This window comes from Stegodyphus dumicola, chromosome 8, assembly GCF_044657685.1.
Source record: "Stegodyphus dumicola isolate Sdum_Otavi_A_Nest chromosome 8, ASM4465768v1".
Taxonomy (NCBI): Eukaryota; Metazoa; Arthropoda; class Arachnida; order Araneae; family Eresidae; genus Stegodyphus; species Stegodyphus dumicola.
The window spans coordinates 60,797,615-60,815,888 of record NC_140775.1 but is presented as its reverse complement, the minus strand read 5'-3'; the positions used below and the strand labels follow the sequence as shown (position 1 = coordinate 60,815,888).

General features: G+C 32.3%; 1 protein-coding gene across 1 annotated transcript in view; it reads left to right on the top strand.

Annotated features, from left to right (window-relative positions):
• LOC118182288 (hatching enzyme 1.2-like) overlaps positions 1–13,159 on the top strand; it is a 33,006-nt gene extending 19,847 nt beyond the window's left edge. The window contains exons 4-10 of the mRNA XM_035351615.2: positions 296–337; positions 4,402–4,434; positions 7,523–7,569; positions 7,652–7,736; positions 10,941–11,064; positions 12,202–12,380; positions 12,778–13,159. Coding sequence (XP_035207506.2) covers positions 296–337; positions 4,402–4,434; positions 7,523–7,569; positions 7,652–7,736; positions 10,941–11,064; positions 12,202–12,380; positions 12,778–12,992 — 725 coding nt within the window. The 3' untranslated portion in view covers positions 12,993–13,159. The remainder of the gene's footprint in view (positions 1–295; positions 338–4,401; positions 4,435–7,522; positions 7,570–7,651; positions 7,737–10,940; positions 11,065–12,201; positions 12,381–12,777) is intronic.
• The last annotated feature ends 5,115 nt before the right edge of the window (positions 13,160–18,274 follow it).

The following is an 18,274-nucleotide window of genomic DNA, read 5'->3' as shown; positions in this document are numbered from 1 at the left end:
CTACTCAAGAATAACAAGTTAAACATTAAGAGCTTAAGAATACTTTTTTCCAGATTAAAATACACATGAATACAAATAAAAATATTAGAATAATGACTTGAAACACATATTAATAATTGAAATTCGCGACATAACAAATGCGCTAAGTTTTCAAACGTCAATTTATAAGTGCTACAAAATTTATCATTATAAGTAGTTTTCATCCCTAACACCTACTATATCTTTGTAATATTTTGAGATTTTCTTTTCCTATAAAGTTGCATTTAACAAAATTTTGTATTTTCTCCTTTTATAGAGCTCCAGATTGATAACGTCGACTTGGTTCGACCTTCCGAAGGTATGCTTCTGAGAAAATTACTTATATAATCATTCATGTATAACAATGTATAGAAAGGAACTCTCAGTTTAGTAAAAAAAAACCTCTTATATATTCTTCGAGAAGGAAAGATAACAGATTAATCTTTAAGGCACAATAACACGCCGAATAAATACTAATTCAGAAGTCAAACAACAAAAATCAGCGTTATATTTACAAAATTTACAAATTAAAGATTAATCTTTGTTGTCATGTTTGCTACTGAATCTAAAAAGCAGCCTGCAAAATGCTGATAATGTTTTAGAAAGATTCAGAGAAGGAACCTCAACTACGAAATTATACAAATTAACTAAGCTGCTTATGCTAAAGGAAATAAATGATTCTAACAATACTTGTGGGCTATGCAAAATGCTTTTCATCCCCAAAATTCAAAACTGGTATCCGTATTTTTCAACTGCTTTATTTTTCGTTATTTTTTAAAAATAATTTCATTTTTATTAAACCTATATGGTGTTTTTTTAAAACTGACATTAATCAGAGCCATTCATAATTCGATCTGTTATATGGAATGCCACCAAATGTGGTAGGGAGTCTAATGACGAAATGGAAGAAAGATTCCGTGAAACAAAATTAGTTCCGAAAGTTGCCCATAGGAGAAATTGGGGCGCTGTTCTAATTTGCACAGTCGCAAATTTGCAGGAAACGCACGTAAAATTTGAAAATTCAAATTGCCGTGTTACTTAAATGACAACATCGTCAGCAATTCAGTCTACAGTAAGGGAAATTAATCTATGAGAAGAGACAGTCTACAATTAGGGAAAGTAAGGAAAAATCATCGAAGAATATTCCTCACGTTTAGCTTCGTTCGTCTCACTTTATCTATTTCTGTGTTACTTCTAAAGTTGTTTTATCTTCGTTAAGCAAACGTATCCACCGTATTTATTGAGTTTAAAAGTCATAACAATCTACATAAAGGCCCTCCACAAATTAATGCACTGAAAGGCATGATTCAGAGGTTTAAAGAAATATAATCTTTTACAAATCGTTTTTGCAGAAGAAGAAAATAAATGTTATTGATGTCGTGACTGCAGTCGCTGACAGCACCCATTGGGCCATTGCTGGTAGTAGCAGTGCCTGAGGAATAGCACAACTGGATTTGAATCTTGCAACACTATGGCTAGTCTTTCAATCATTTTTTCCTTCTGTCCATCAAGATAAGCCGCGCGCAGGAATTAAAACATAACGATTATGATAAACTGGTGGTATTTACTCTGGCATTTCTTACCAGTATGAAAGTTTAAAGTGCTTATTAGGTGGCTTGGCCGTGGACAATTCTGCTGAGATATGAGGCCAACTTTCATCTAAATGAGACTATTAACAATTCACAGTTTTCGAATTTGAGTGTACGAATAATTGCATGCAGCTCAGGAAATAACACTGCATTCACCACTGATTGTCATGAAAAGTCACTGATTGGCATAATGTCATAGCAAATTCCCTTAGCGGACGATGGTTTATGATAGACGCACAGGTTTAGTTTTCCATTCCACAACTTCAGCAGCGGCAGTTGCTGTATGGTGCGATTTATGCCGGCTAAAACACAAGCGTACATTGGTCTATTGGTACAGTGGCTGTTGTGTTACCACTTTACAAAAGTAAGAGTTGTAAGTCACACACACAGAAGAAAGAGTCCAAGAGTCGTCGGTCACTTGCATGGTTGCCAGCTCTCCGGATCTAACCCCATGTGACTTATTTGCGTGGGATTAATTGGAGTTCAAGACCTATTTTGTTCCCGATCATGACAGCCTTACAGGACAACATAGCAAGAGCTGTGCTGAGCATTTCTAATGACATGCTACGTTCGGCCATCAAGTATGTTGCGTACAGGATGCAATGTGTGATCGACGAGAAGAGCGGTCACATTGTAAGAGGTCTATGCCCTCATCAAAGAAGCAATTTTATTGAATAAAATGCTGTGGCGCACTGAAAAATCATCTTTGTAAATCTTCGCAACAGTTCATTTGCCGCATTAAAATAGTCTTGGACTGAAATTTCTTCTTTCTTTTCGATTTGTCTAGTTCTCAGCTGTGTAGACTGGAAAAATGCCAGATTTTCACCTATTTGTAACTTTAGAAACATTTCTTTTCAGATAATAGTTTTTGTCATGTCGTCATTAGTCCCTCCTACCAAATTGGTGTCAATTGATGCCATGGCTCTGAGTAGCGTCAGTTTAATCAAAACACCATCTATAGACTTTCATGTAATCCTTTTCAAATATATTTATTTTGAAGTTTTGTTGAGTTAAACTGTTGCATACATTAATCAGTTTAAAATATTTTCTCCAAAAACCAAGATCTAGAAATGTGGAAAAATAAAACTCGCTGTGTATCAAAAATTAAATCAATTTTGAACATTTTCTTCTAATTCAGTAACAAAACAGGAAGAATTTAAAATTCGGAAAAAAGATGAAATTCTGCACAGTAGTAAAATTATCAAATAACTTAAAAACATCAATTAAAGGCGCTTTATGCATTTAAATTCAATTTTTCCAGTTCGAAAATGCATTAACTTAATTTCGTCATATAAAACGTTTGGCAAATTTAATGCATATTGCTAAGTTTTTAAATGGCAAGCTAAATTATGTGTGTTTTGCATTCAATTGAAAACTGAACTAATGAAATTTCTTTATATTGAAACACATGTAAATATTACGATTTCATTTTATAGTTTTATGCATATACGTCCATAAAAGCCATTTACGGCCTTTATTTCGAAACCATTGGTCATTAATATATACTTCCAGTTATAAAAATGTTTTAAGTGACTCAGATATTCATGATATGGCATTTATAGAATTAAAAGAAAAAAAATCAGTGTTGTAAAAATTACAAGTCTAATTTTATATACAGTTCTCCCAATCCGTAGATTAATAAAATTTTATACTCATTTTAAAAAATTAAATATAAACTATTTGATTCCTATATCATAAAATCGTCATTTGAAGATTTAATTTCAAAATTTGGGATTTTTAACATCTTTTTTGTTTCGTCTTTAAGGATATGATAAAAGTAGATTAGAAGAATTTAAGTTTGTTTTTTGCCCTTAAATGTGTTTCAATGGCATTATTTTGTGATTTACTACGACGTAACATTCTTCAAGTTATAATTTAATTACAATTCATATGGCAAAAAAAAATATGCAAATAGTTTATGCGTTTTCAACGCTATTAAAATTCTAAGGAAGCTTTTTTTTACTTTAGAATCATTAACTAACAAGCATACAAAAATTTATTAAACTAATTAAATTTCTTTTTCAAAATTAAACTGATAATGTTACGAGTTGGCTGTGTCCAAATGCCTGCTATTATTTTCTAAAAAATTTTTTCTCATAGATGCTCTGAGTAATATGCGAAATAATTTTCATGACAGATGTACATAGCCATGATCATAATTAAATAGATTAACCGTGGAAATCTGTCAGTAAACGGATATTTTATTTTTAGTTATATACAAATTTTACGTTTCAACAAACAATTTCGGAAACATTCACTTTTGAATTAGTGTACGATCTATGAACAGGATGTCAAGTCTTAAAATTAAATACTGCGATCTCAAGTCTTAAAATTTATATTGCGGTCAACATTTTGTTGCACTGAAGTTAATCATTTAGTGTTTTATTTTTAGAATAAGTACAAAATTTTACTGAATGATATAACTTTAGTATGTCGAAGTGACGCATAAAAGTTAGATTTAATAATTTAAAAGAAAATTGAGTTTTTCAGGGTAAACAAAATGCTATAACATGACAATTGTTTTATTTAAAGCACTTTTATAATTAAAAATATATAATAATGGCCGAAAGTTACTAAAGAAATGGCGAGAAATATTTTACGAATACGGTATAATGATGAATCCTCACAAATCACCACGAAGCAGTTAAAAAGAGTACAAAATGCAAGATATAATCTTAAATAATTGTTTAAATATTAACAGTTACATAATTTCATATACTGCAAATTTTATTTTCAAAATTTCATGGATATTATTCAAAATTTTGTTACTAATGACAATAACTTTTTTTTTCAGGGGAAAGATCTATAGATCCTATGTTTAATAAAGGTAAGTTGCCTAATTTAATATAATATTACTTTTGTGTCAGGGAATGGAAGTTAAGATTTTGGAACTAAATAAAAAATGAAGAAGTACACACGCACGCGCACACAGATCACACCCAGAACCAAATCACACTGATACGATCATTTCGTAGTATCCGGAATAACCACCATACACAGAGCGGGCAGAGCTTAGACAGATTCAGGAAGACTCAGTCAAGCGCTGAAAAGTAATCTCAGGGTTATATGAACTCATACTGATTATTGTGTACTTGATACCTGCTGGAGGGTGCATAGCAAAGATTCCATAAGAGAGAACATCCCTATTAAGGGGCTTCCATAGATATTTGAAGCTTCGATCTGAGGAATGTGGTGGCTAAGAAAGTAGAGTAACGTTTTTTTTCTGCTCTTCGTATCACACGTATGTATTCCAAGTTGCATGTCTCGTCACATCAACCTATGTGAAAATATCAATTTTCAGAAGGATACAAATATACATTTGTTGGTATATTTGACCTGCAAGGAGGATTAGTGCAAACTTAAATATATGCATTGTGCCATCCTCGATATTACTCGTATATAGATTTAGAGAATGCAGTGACAATACTCTCCATAATCCCCCAGCTCCCATTCGTCCATGAATGTTTGATAGCTGTTTGTTCTCCAGTGTCTTACTTCATATTCAGTGGAGGTCTACTGTTGGTGGTACTGTGCAATTACAGCCTCTGCCATCAATAACTTTGACAACATTCACTTGTCTAAATGTTGTCAAATGCTGTCATCCTATATGCACAATACATTTTACTAAACTCTCGTTTTGAGCACATTGCGATAACGTCCTGTTTCATTTCAGTAGTAAGTTGATTCATTGCATCATTTCGCACGATTTGAATTAAAATTTTTCATTTAGGGCTCGTAATCTCTATGCCACATATTTATAGGAAGCCATTTTGCCATTCATTATATACTTTGATTACAGCAGCACATGAACAGATGACAAATTGCGCAATTTCTGAAATGTAAACACCTTGTCGCGAAAACCAATGCCCATTCTCTTTTGAAAATTTGATTAATTGCCCCTTTATTTACAACAACAGCAATTGAAGGTTTCCAGAATGCACGAAACACACCATATATAGTCACCAAATTTACTAATGACACATATTCTTCCGTCAGAAGAGCTACCTCAGAAGAGACGCTTTTAGCTTCCTCCTCTCTGGACTGAACTAAAACACCCTGACAAAGTGTCATAATCTTCTTTCCACCTATTTAAGCTTCCATTTGTCCGGAATTTGATATCAAACAACATTCATCGTCAAGCCTGAAAGACCCAAATGTTATCTTAGTTGGTCAAATTGCGCTTCGCGTAATAAACTTGCGACAAGTATTAAATTCATATTCGTAATTGATGACAGATGCCTTATGACATTTTTTGCCATTCGTTATGCCATTCGCCTAATGTAACATGTAGAGGTCATCACATTAATGTGACTCGATCCTAGTAGATACAGATGGAGGTAAATAACAGGTAGATATAGAAGTAGATAAATAGGTAGATATTGATAGATAGATATTTACATATATTTAAAAGGAACTGGAATGTATTTTGATACTTACCACGATATTAACAGGCATAATTTCTGCATGCTATCTATCTTGAGCTATGACTGACTGTGTAGTATAGTAACCTCATACGACACTCAACCGGAAAGGCGTTAAAAATTGCCATATGTTAAAAAGGAGATCTGACAATTTATCGAGCATTTTGTTGAAATCGTATTCCCACAATTTCATTTTATTGGGCAATAAAATTCTAATAAACATTTGGTGAAACGTAGTTTATAATTTTAAACAATTTTTGTTTTATCTTTGAAATATTTCCAAGTTATAATTAGCAACTAGAGTAAGATAACTAAATGCGTGTTGATAAATAAGTATTTTTAAAGCGAAATTGTATCTTTATTCAGTTAAAATTATGCAGTACTCTGATACGTATGTGACTTATACATTTTATGAAAATATTTGATAAATTTGGTTAAAAAATATGATAAATTTGATGAGAAAAATTTGTTAAAAATGTTTTATAATTTATTAATTGACGAGAAAACAAAACAGTGAATATAAGCAAGTAGAATTACATTTAAAACGTTTATCAAAACTGCATTTAACAAGTTTAAGTGGTAAAACAAAAAGAAACATTAACGTATTGCTCCAAATATAATCAAATTATTAATTTATTTATTACTAGAAAAAACCTATAAAAGCCTTTAATTTCAATAAAATGATTTTAGATAATCACGTTACAGAAACCGATTAATAGTAATATTAATCAACTTTAACTGTGAAATTTTGTTTATTATTAAAGTAAAACATAGAAATGAATGCACTGCATACAGTAGATCATTATTATCAGAAAGCAACCTTTATACTTTGCTCACTTTTCTTTAAACTGATTAAAGCCTTTTTAGGAATCATCTTAGAAATTTGCATTTTGTTTTTACCACCTTTTCGTTAAAAATATATGAAACTTTAGAATGTTATTTGTTTTACCTAATCCTTATAAATTCATGTTTACTTCACAGAACGTTAAAATGAGTTAAGTCAGGCTTAAACTTCTCTTTGGACTTGACTTATTTGGAATATAGCTTGCTTATATCAATTCAAAGCAACAAGAAGGGTGTTTTCTGAAGTAGTTAATTTATCTTGCGTACTTAACTCAGTATCTTGTTTGACATAATCGTATTTTGTAGCCATAGAGAATTATGTCTGACATATTTTCATAAGCTATCGTTTCGTTATATTGAGATCTCAAGAGGAGTTTAGCTTTACCTAAGTTCCATATATGTTCTCGGATTCTCTAGTAAATAACTTATACAGTATTTTTGTTTAGTACTTTTTGAATAGTTGAAGATATGAAGTAATTGAGAATTTGAAGAATATAAAAACAAAGAAGACTGTTTGTTTTATGAGCTAGGTTTCTTTGCAGTTCACACTTGTTGCAAATATTTTGATACAGAACATTAAAGATTATTTTGTTACATAAAATGCATTATTTCCCACTTCAAATTCTTATTTTATAAAATTTCTTATCTTAGGTTTAGAGCTTGGAGATATTTTGTTGACAAGGAAACAGTTGGAACAGGTAAATAAAAGATGAAGTTCTATTATTTTCAAATATAAAAATACCGTTTGCATATATATGCTATAAAATATTTTAATTCTAGGCACGTCAAGGTATCCGCTTCGACAAATATGCAGGAAACAAGTGGTCTGGAAGACAAATTCCTTATGCTATATCAAGCGCATACGGTACGAATGTGTGAAGTATATTAAGAACATTTTAAAATTTCTCTGTAAAAAAACGATTAATAAATAAAATTCAGTTAAGTGGAAAAGAATCCAGATACTCTTCTTGATTATAAAAAAATGTATTATTTTGCGTTAAATTATTATTAACTTCGTTTAGAAGATTTTTTATTTAATTTATGACTCAAGCTAGCATTCTCTTTTAATATCCTCTATGATTTAAGTATGGCTTGAATGTAAGTTCTTTATAACATTTAGAAAACAATATATTAATCAGAATTATTTAATATAAATAAAAGTCTATAGAGCATGAAAGTAATGAATATAATGTTTAAGCTTGCTAGGTAGTTCATTAAATAGGTTTCACTAAAAATTTCTTTGCTTAATTGCTTACATCATGTGGCTTTAGAATTGCTTTCCAGCCTAAAGTTTAGTATTATTTGCATAAATCATTTATCAGTTAGCAATATCAAATACCTAGTCCGTATTTAACTGACTTTTAGGGATGTTTTATTAAAACAAACTGTCTTCTAAAAGCATAATATTGCCTATCTGTTGTAAAATGTTCATAAATGTTTACCATAATATTAAAATCCCTTTGCATCCTTTTGAATTTTTCTGCTTCCAAGGTCGATGTTTGCATATTCCTTTCGTAAAAAGTAAGGCGGATATATATATATATATATATATGACAAACTTATGTAACAGGATGACTTTCATAAAGCTGCAACGGATTGGAGAAGTTTCTCTGCATTACAATAACTTGGAAAGGCTTTACTGCGTAGTTAGAAGGATGACATACGAAGACAGATATAGCCATAAATTCCACGCATAATTTTACTCTTTGGTAATTAATTCATGGGACACATATTCTGTTTCATTGAACATCATCATTATGGGTGGGCTATGCACCTCACAATTTTACACAGATTACATTTTTATAGCAATGGATAATAGCTAGCAGAGGCCAAGCGAGCGAAATAGCAACAGGGAGAAAAGCGGAAGCTAAAGTGCGCAGGTATCCAATATGGAAGCTCTCCAAGAGGAGGTTTCGCTTTAATTAGCTTATTAAGAGAAAGTTTCAGATCTCGAAGTTTTGAGTTTAAGCTCCGAATTAACTAGGCAAGCTACGCAAATTATACGAGATGGATTAATCTAGAAATAACGCAGTCCAGAAAAAAATCATTGTTATTTTTAGAATAGAAAAGGGGAATTAAGAAGTTATTGCTAGCTTAAATTATAATTTTGATTCACATATTTTCAATTAAAACTTTGATTTACATTTGATTACACACATATGAATATGTATGTGAAATGAGCAGATCGCGCATTGTAGAGATTTCTGTACTATTCAAAGTGAGAAAGGTGAAAACTCTCGCCAGAACGTTTGCCATAGAATTTCTGCAACAAGAGTCATAGATCTTCTATATTATCCGTAGAATTTTCGCAACAACAGTCATAGATCTCCTGAAAAGCAATAGATTTTTCACAACATACGCCGGAACAAGAAAAAGGGACTAAGGATGTGCGGTTGATCAAATCCAACTGGGACAGAATATAAGTCTTTGAACAGACTATTAGGCTTTCGAGAATGAGAAATGGAAATAATTAACTGTGTCTTCAACAACACTTGAGTATTCCAGTAACTAGCCAGACATGCTAATTACTTGCATCATAAGAGTACGTACGGCGAAAACAGAAATTTGTTGCAGCACAATTGTCGCCTTTCGATATTTCATGTATTATCTAATGTTTCATACAGTTATTATTAAGAGTCATTTAATAATTGAGAACATCGGAAGTTTTAAATATAACTCAGAGGATCAATCTGCTATATTGTGTAAATTTATTAAATTTTAATTTGTTTCTCAATCAGATTAGAAAAATACTAAAATGTTTTAAGAGGCTGTTTAATACTTAATTATATAAATGTAAGCTGTTTTTATTTTACATCTAGCAAGAGTCTATTAGTAACATTTTTATTAAAAAGTCTTATTGTTGTACATAACAGAAAACAGTATACGGTATTCAAATTAAGCAACCTCACAGTAAAAAACAAAGAAAATGCAACAAAATAAGTATGCAGATTATATTATCTATGATATTTGCTCAAGGGCTATGTAATGAACATGAATACAAATTACATTAGATAGAGCTTTAAGAACAATCACGACTAAATGGTACGGTGAAATATGGTTGCCAAAGAAAATAAAGTTACATAGAAACAGAACTACCGTTAGGCAACAGAAAGCGTACATACAATAAGGAATTTTCTGTAGACTAACTCCTTGTATTCCTTCCTGTGTAAGGAATCTTGTGTTAATTAACCAGTTCTTACTAACTCCTGCTTTCCGGGTTCATTACCAGAATGCAAATTAGTAGTGAGTATTTAAGCTGAGGGTTTTGAATTTGAGACACAAAGAATGCTTCTAGCATCCAGTATGGTTAGTTTTCAGTCAGCTGTGGCAGTTGTAATTATTCGGCTTTGTTGTCTCTCGCTGTCGACACCTAAATTCTGATGCGCCGGTAGAGTGCTTCTAGTACAGAATTTTAATTGTCTTTGATTAGTCTTTGACAAATCTTCAACATTTAATTTAAATTGGACTGTTCTATTTAATTTCATCACCATGATTTGTGGCTTTTGTACTACAAGGGAGTGATCTTATGTTCTTTGTTCTATTTAAATAAAAGGTTGTTTTAACCTTTTGAAGACTTTGTCATTCCTCTCAGATATAGCGACCACTCACTTCACGTCTGCTGTGGTTACAGGACGAAAGCTTAGCTTAAACTTTACCAAATCAAGTATAACTCTATAACTGATTAAAATGTAGACATTATTATTTTCATATGAGAAGAAGGCTGGGCAGCTTTCAGAATAACTGTTCGGTCTGTTTGTTTACGACTGAGGATCTGGGGTATGAATAAAATATTTTTCGAATAAGTTTCGAAAGGACATTTAGTTTAAATTGCTCAGTAAATAATACAATTTACTTTGTTATAAAATTTATATATTACAATATCTTCTAAAGATATTTCTGTCAAAAGGACCTAAATTTCGACAAAAAAAGATTAGCTAAATATACTTCAGTTAAAGAAAATTTTCCTTCGCAATTTCTTCATAAAACTCGAGTAGCGAAATGTATACAATAAGCAAAATTTAATATTCTATATAAATGTTTTTCAAACCAGTTTGCTTCTCAATTACAGGGTCTTCATATAGAGCTGCAATTAAGGATGCAATCGGCGTGTGGAACAATCAAGTCTCATGCGTAAAGTTTGTTCCCCGAAGCTGGTGGCAAAGAGATTATGTTTTCTTTTTCAATGGAAATGGGTATGAAATACGTTTTCATAATAATTTGCATTTGTCTGTCAACTATTTCATTGCTTAATTTTGAGAATGTTTCGATAATAAATTAAACTAAATAACAAGGTACAATATGTTCTATAGTTTTGTAAATAATAGTGAAGAACACTAAACTTATATCATGGAGGGAACAAACAAATCCAATCTTGAAATTCCAGCCACTGATTATAATTATATTCTCGTTTTACAAGAAATATATTGTAAATAAAATTAAATGTTCTTCAAAGATGAATAATAAATGCTTCGAAAATATATCGTAATACAGATATAATTTTTTTGACATCACATTTAAATGTCATCTGATTTTTATACTATCAACGAATAACATACTAATTATTAACTGAAGAAGTTATAAATAATTTTTTATCGTTCAGTGCAGTTGAAGAGCACCTTTCTCAATGCTAGAGACTAGTAATCAACTTACAAAATTTTAAAGTGTGCGACCCAGACGCTATAGTGGTTAGTGAGTTCGGCTGACTGTGACTGGGTTCGAATCCCGGAAAAGGCACCTTTGTAACTGTTCGTCCTTATGTAGAAGGCAACGGTGATCATCTATTAGGTGCTTCTGTAATGCAATGGCCACCATTTCTGACCCTTGTAGTGGCGCAAACTAATGGGTAATGTGCCGGACCATTAAAAAAACATTTTAAGGCGTTCGAGAATCTGTTTCCATATCTGGAAGTTCGGATTAATGTCTTTGAAATAGAAATTTTTTTAAATATTAGTTAAAAATGTAACAGCTGCCGCATTGCCCTTAGAAAACATTTCTAGAAATGTGTCACAATAATTCTGGTATTATATACTACAAGCTTAAATTTGTAAAAACAAATAATTACAGCATAGTGATTTTGATAGTCAAAAAGACAAAATCTTTGCTAAAACGCATTTAAGACAATGAAAAATTAAAATTGCTATATTTTCTTAATCTGCGAAGTCTAAACACCATTTCTCGTTGAATGAAGTATTACAATTTAAAACAGTTGCATATCCTACTATATTTTATTTTTATAAGAAATTATTCCTGAGAAAAATCTAAGCATAAAGCTTCGACTATACGTTTACTTTTTCTTCAAACTTTAAAAATATGAACTTATTTATTTCTAGATGCTATTCTAACCTGGGCAAAGTAGGAGGAAAACAGAGTATTTCTTTGTCTACCAGTGGATGCTTCAGACAAGGAACTATTTTACATGAAATGATACATGCAACTGGAACAACTCATGAGCAAAATCGTTCCGATCGTGACGAATATATCAGGGTCCTGTTTGAAAATATACCCGAAGGTACTTTCATTTTCTAATATTTGATTAACCCTTTACTCCAGAATCAAACTTACAAGCCCAAGTTCATGTTAATAACATTAAATAATAATAAAAAAGATACAAATTACGAATTTGACTAAAAGTTTAACATTTTAAATCAATTTGACATTTAGAATAGATTTAATGTGAAGAACAGATGTAATACAAACATTGCAACTTCATCGATGAAATAAAATTTCTTTTGACCATTGTTATCATTGCTACTATTATGCAGTGCGTTCGAAAAAGAATGCTATTTTCTTAAATGTTGGCTCTATACTTATACGCAATAAGTTTAGTTACAAAGTTTCTGAAAATAATAAAAAATCTGAATATAAATGTATTTTGTTACTTATTTATATTTTTATTAACGATTTAGAGTGGCGATCCCAGTACGAGAAAACCGACCCAGCCGACTTTGGTCTGCAGGGTTTCTATGATTATTACTCCGTGATGCATTACCCAATGCAAGCACCGGGAACAGGCAAACCTGCATTCCAGATACTTAAACCAGGAATTGATGAGTCTAGAATAGGACAAAGAGATGGATTTACTCAAATTGATTTGGAGAAAATAGCAGAGCAATACTGCTAATTCAGCTGTCATTATCTTAGTAGCAGAAGTTCACTATCAAAATTCCTAAGGAAATTACGTGGTTTTCTCATACTAAAAACTGAATAAATCATGAAATTGTTCTTATATGTAATGCTTATTTATTATGGATGGGTAATTTTATTAAAATAATTACGCATTAAACAGTGCATCTGATTTATTCCTCATTTATACATAAATACGCATACATAACTACATACACACCCTATTGCACACGTAGGCATATAAATAAATCAAAATGATGTAAAAACCGCAAGTAATGAGGGAACTTTGTGGGAAGACATATATGCATGTCTACAATAAAATAATTATTAGATTATGAGCCGATAGAGGAAATTTAATGAATTAAAAAATAAAAAACGGAAAAAGCAACAAAAATACACAAATTTTATTGATTATAAACTGTCTGTCATGCACCGTCTCAAATTTCTTATACGCATCTATGAGCACGCTGCAAAGGGAAGCTCATACAAACCCCATCTATTTCGAAAGAATGATCTCAGATTTTACACCCATTGCTTTTATATTCAATAAAGGGGCCGCACTCGGTTGAACAGAAGTGTTTACAGCTCTGCCTAGCGGAAAAGTAAGAAAATTAAATCTGAATCTGTAATAAAGAGACATAAGAGGGAGTAGAATGCATAATTATAGAACAGTATTTCGTTGCTATGAATCGGCACGGAGAAATGCATTAATTCTTAATAAACACGATCTGTATATCATTGAAAATAAATCCATTAAGTGTCATTGCCTTATTCATCATTCTTTTGATAATGCCTGTTTATGAAAATATTAATGAAAGTATTCTCATATTATCAGGAACAGGTATGCATCAAGATAGATTTTTTATATATCTGTCATATTTTATGAATACAATGCTTATTCAAAACTTTTTAATGGCATTAAAGAATTGAGTGCCTTGCCCATTGCCTTCATGCTCAGGCGTATAATGGCAACATTCACTTGAATACCTAAGCGTCTTGGCAAAGCAAGGACTTCATTAGCTACGACAAAATACTGCACTTGCAGTATGATATACGTACACAATCTCAAAGCTTCTATAACATATTTATCAGGAGATCAGTATTCTGAGACTATAATATTTTATGTCCAATGTAATCATAATTTCAAAGAGGCTTTAGGCCATATTCCCAGTTTTCTGTTGATGGTTTTCCAACTGATACAATGATTTCCAGTACAGATCATGACTTCAAAGACGCGAGTATCATAGCATCATGTCTTTGACATGGTACTATGTCATTCATCTTTTGGGTTGCTGCATATCCCTTTAGAAATTATATTTAAGGAATTTGAAATTATTCATCCAGATTCAAACAACTGTATTTTTTATTTTTACAAGAGCAAACTGATTATGCACTACTAGCCGCCAATTTTATATTTTTTACCTTAAAACTGCTCAAAATGATTTCCAACAGTTTCATTAACAATGATAAGATGATATATAAATTAATTTTGTTGTCAGACAATTTTCAAATTTATTTTTTATCATATTTTCGTTATTAAGCTTAACTATAGGCTTTGTCACGAACACTAAATGAATAAAAATGCATTTCGAAGCAGTGTGAAGGCATGGGAATTAGAAAAAATTAAGCTGCTAAACTGTCAAGTCCTTCCAGAATCAAGAGTTTGAACATCGTTTAGGACTCTAATGACAATCCGAATTCCGCGTATAGAATTACAAAACTTTAAGAACAAATTTATGCCATGCTAAAGATTCAAGTACAGTAAGACACTAAACAAAGCAGAATTATGTAAGTAAATGCAGAATTATGTAAAAGTACACCCGTTAACCAGTAAAGGTACCCAAATTTCATGGACATTTCGTAGTAAAAGAATTATTATCACAGCTTCTAATAATACTAAATATGACAATACTGAATAAATGTCTTAATATTTAATTATGAAATTTCTCATTCAAAGTTTAAAATGGAGAAATACACTTTTTTGCAAAAAAAATCGAAGCACCATGAGGGAAGTGGTTCTTTTTCATGAAATTGAATATGTGTATAGCGCATACACAGATAATTAAATGATTAAAAAATCAAGGTCATAATACCTGTTCATGGCTCTTAATCACCCAATGAGTGTTCAAATTAGTATTTGGTCCCTGGCGGCAAAGCATGCTTGAATTCGTCGAGGCAAGGAGTGGTAGAGATTCTTAATGTCAGCCTGCGACACATTCTGCCAGGCATTCATCAGTTGTCACTCGAGATCTGCGATATTTTATGGTGCCCGAATCTGGCGGCCTACTATGTCCCAGACACGCTCCATTGGTGAAAGCTCTGGTGACATTCCTGGCCAAGGAAAAGTAGCAACCGCATGCAGACAGTCCAGAGATACGCGAGCGGTATATAGCCTGGCATTATCTTGTTGGAAAATGGCCACAGGATGACGTTCCATGAAGGGTAATGCAGCCGGCCGCAGGATGTTATCAACATACCGCTGAGCTGTTAAATATGTACTGAAGATGACTAAAGATGACCTGCTGTCATAAGAAATAGCGCCCCATACCATCACACCAGGGGTTAAGGCTGTATACCTTTGTAAAACAAAGGCTGATTGGGATCGCTGGCACTGTCCTCTTCAGATACGAACACGGTGGTCATCTGCTTCAAGAGTGAAGCGGGATTCATCCCTGAACACTATACGATGCCAGTCTGATGGCAGTCATGATAATCGGCTGCGATACCACTCCAAACGACTCCTCCGATGTTGTGGGCTCAAAGGCAAACGTCTGGCCTCTGTGAGCTTAACAGAGCCTCAGACAAGAGCCGTGAGATGGTCCACTGCCCATGTGGCTATAATGCGTTGAATAGTCGGCAATGATACCGTTGGGGCGGTTCGGGCTCGGCGAATAGTCATCCTATCTTGCTTTGCATTTGTGCCTTTAGAGCCTTCATTTTGTCAGCAAATTCCTTGTAGCAACCATTGCTGCCAACATCTTTGCACAGCAGTGGCAGTATGCTGCAGGTGGCGGCCCTGCAGGCCTCGGTATGACCAGCCAGCTTCACGCAGCCCTACAATGAGACCACGTTCGAATTGTTTAGTTGTCTGTAAGGTGTTCGATATCGTCGTAATGGCATTTTTAGTTGCTTCTTTACGGAATTACAATGGCAGCAACAAAAAAAAAAAAAAAAAAATTCCGCCTCTGTTAGTGGTTTTATACATTGGGATATGGGCGCTATAATCTCAATTCCTCTTCATTTGCTTTGCAACTTTGATCATTTGCATGTTCTATCAAGATGTTTTTGTATAACAAATTTCGTCACGATAGCAAAAGTCTTTCTTGGTGCTTTGATATTTTTGCAAAAAAGCGTAAATGGTGACATGGAATCCGTTTTTATCACATACTATTTTATGTTCTTATTAAGATTTAGTCCTAGCTTATCAACCTAAATATGTAATGGTATAGTATGATCTAAGATTATTTTTTAAAAAGAAATTAGCTCTGCTCTGTGTCGTTCAACTAATTGCATAGTTTTTATGCTGGTTTTATTTAAGTATTTTGCTTCCGTAAAACAACACGACAAACTTTTTTTTAAATTAATGTTGCAATTAATGGTAAGTCAATGCAAAATCAAGTTTAAAATGATTTTGTATTCTATACCTCGATTCGTTAGATTATTCATTACAAAAACGCACTCAGCATAGCTGATGGGAAGCCTAAATAGTTCTTATTTAAAGCAGTACATTCATTTGGTTGTGATATTCAGCAAATATATAATTTTAAAAAACATTACAGAGATAATCCTTTCGGCAGAAATGTCTAAGTGTGATCTTTTAAATATTTGAAAGTTTGAAGTATTCCCCCTGTAAAATTCTAATAAAATGACATGATGCACACCTAGATACATATGCTCTTTCCGCATATGTTCGAAGTAAAGTATAGTGCTTAAGTTTTAGAATTAACTTTTCTTTATAGAAAGAATTTTTATGAATAATGACACGATTAAAATGCATTTATCAAACACTTTACTGGCAAGGTGGGAAATGGAAATCAGCAGAAAGAAAGATGAAAGAGGAATGAGAGAATTCAGAATTTTTTCGTATATTTAGCTTTTCAAATTACTTTGTAAATATTAAAACGTCTAAATTATGCATAACCATTAACCATTAGAAAGCGCAATCGTACATTGCTAAGACCATTAGGGAATTACGAGAGATAATGTACGTCGGTGGACCTGAAATGTTTAACTTTAAAGTGAAAATCAATTGGATGCAAATAAAGCTTGGCAAAACTGCAATATTAAAATGCAGTGAGGGGAATTTGCTAGTCATGCGTATATTTAAGGGATGTGGAAATTTCAGTGTAATGTCTTTTGCTCCATTTAGTACATCTTAATATTAAAACCAATAACCGTTTATTAATTCTAGATACTCATATTAGCAAAAAGATTATTTTTTGATATTCCTAATTTCTATTTGTGTCATACAGGAATCTTTTACATTTCCAGATAAAGTTATGAAATGTGTTCATTTCCATAGCCTATTATCTGCCTTACTAATAAGCATGAACCTGTCGTTGAAAATATATATTTCGATAAATTAAACATTTACATAAAGAATTTATTATTATAGAGGAATATTCCAAGTTAAATGTTTTCATTTCATAAAGAGATAAAATTTCTTTCCATACTTCAATGATTTATTATCAGTTTCTTAATTTCTTCTCGCAAGAAAAATCTTGAGATAATCCGTAATCTCCCGAAACCTCCAAACAGGGCACTGTAGCGTAAGTATCGCCCACCCTCTTTGCAGCTTTCGAATAGAAAAAATGATGCATCTGCGAAATGCAAACCAATCACATGGGCCGCAGAGATCATGATATCTGTGCAACTTGTTGATGGAATGATCCCCAGTTGCACATGTCATATAGGTCATTCCGCGGCATGACAATGTGGTGAAAAAATGCAGTTCCCAGGAAAGCTAATACTTGCACCATGATTAGATGATAATGACACTAGATTCATAGGTAGGAGCTTTATAACTACATATCACATGCAGTAAAATTAATGTGTGGAAAGGAAAAAGCATGTACGTTGTGAAGAAAAATGTGCGCTAGATCTGGGAATTAAAAATTAAAAAAAAAAAAAAAATAAGTAAATTGCGATACCACTGCTTAGACACATTTCTTTAAATGCTAATAGAGAATTACGGATTCTGTGCTATTAGCATTTTGGAATTTGATGTAATGCTAACAGATCGGTACTGTGTGATGTTTTCATATGTCTCAAGAGTTGAGA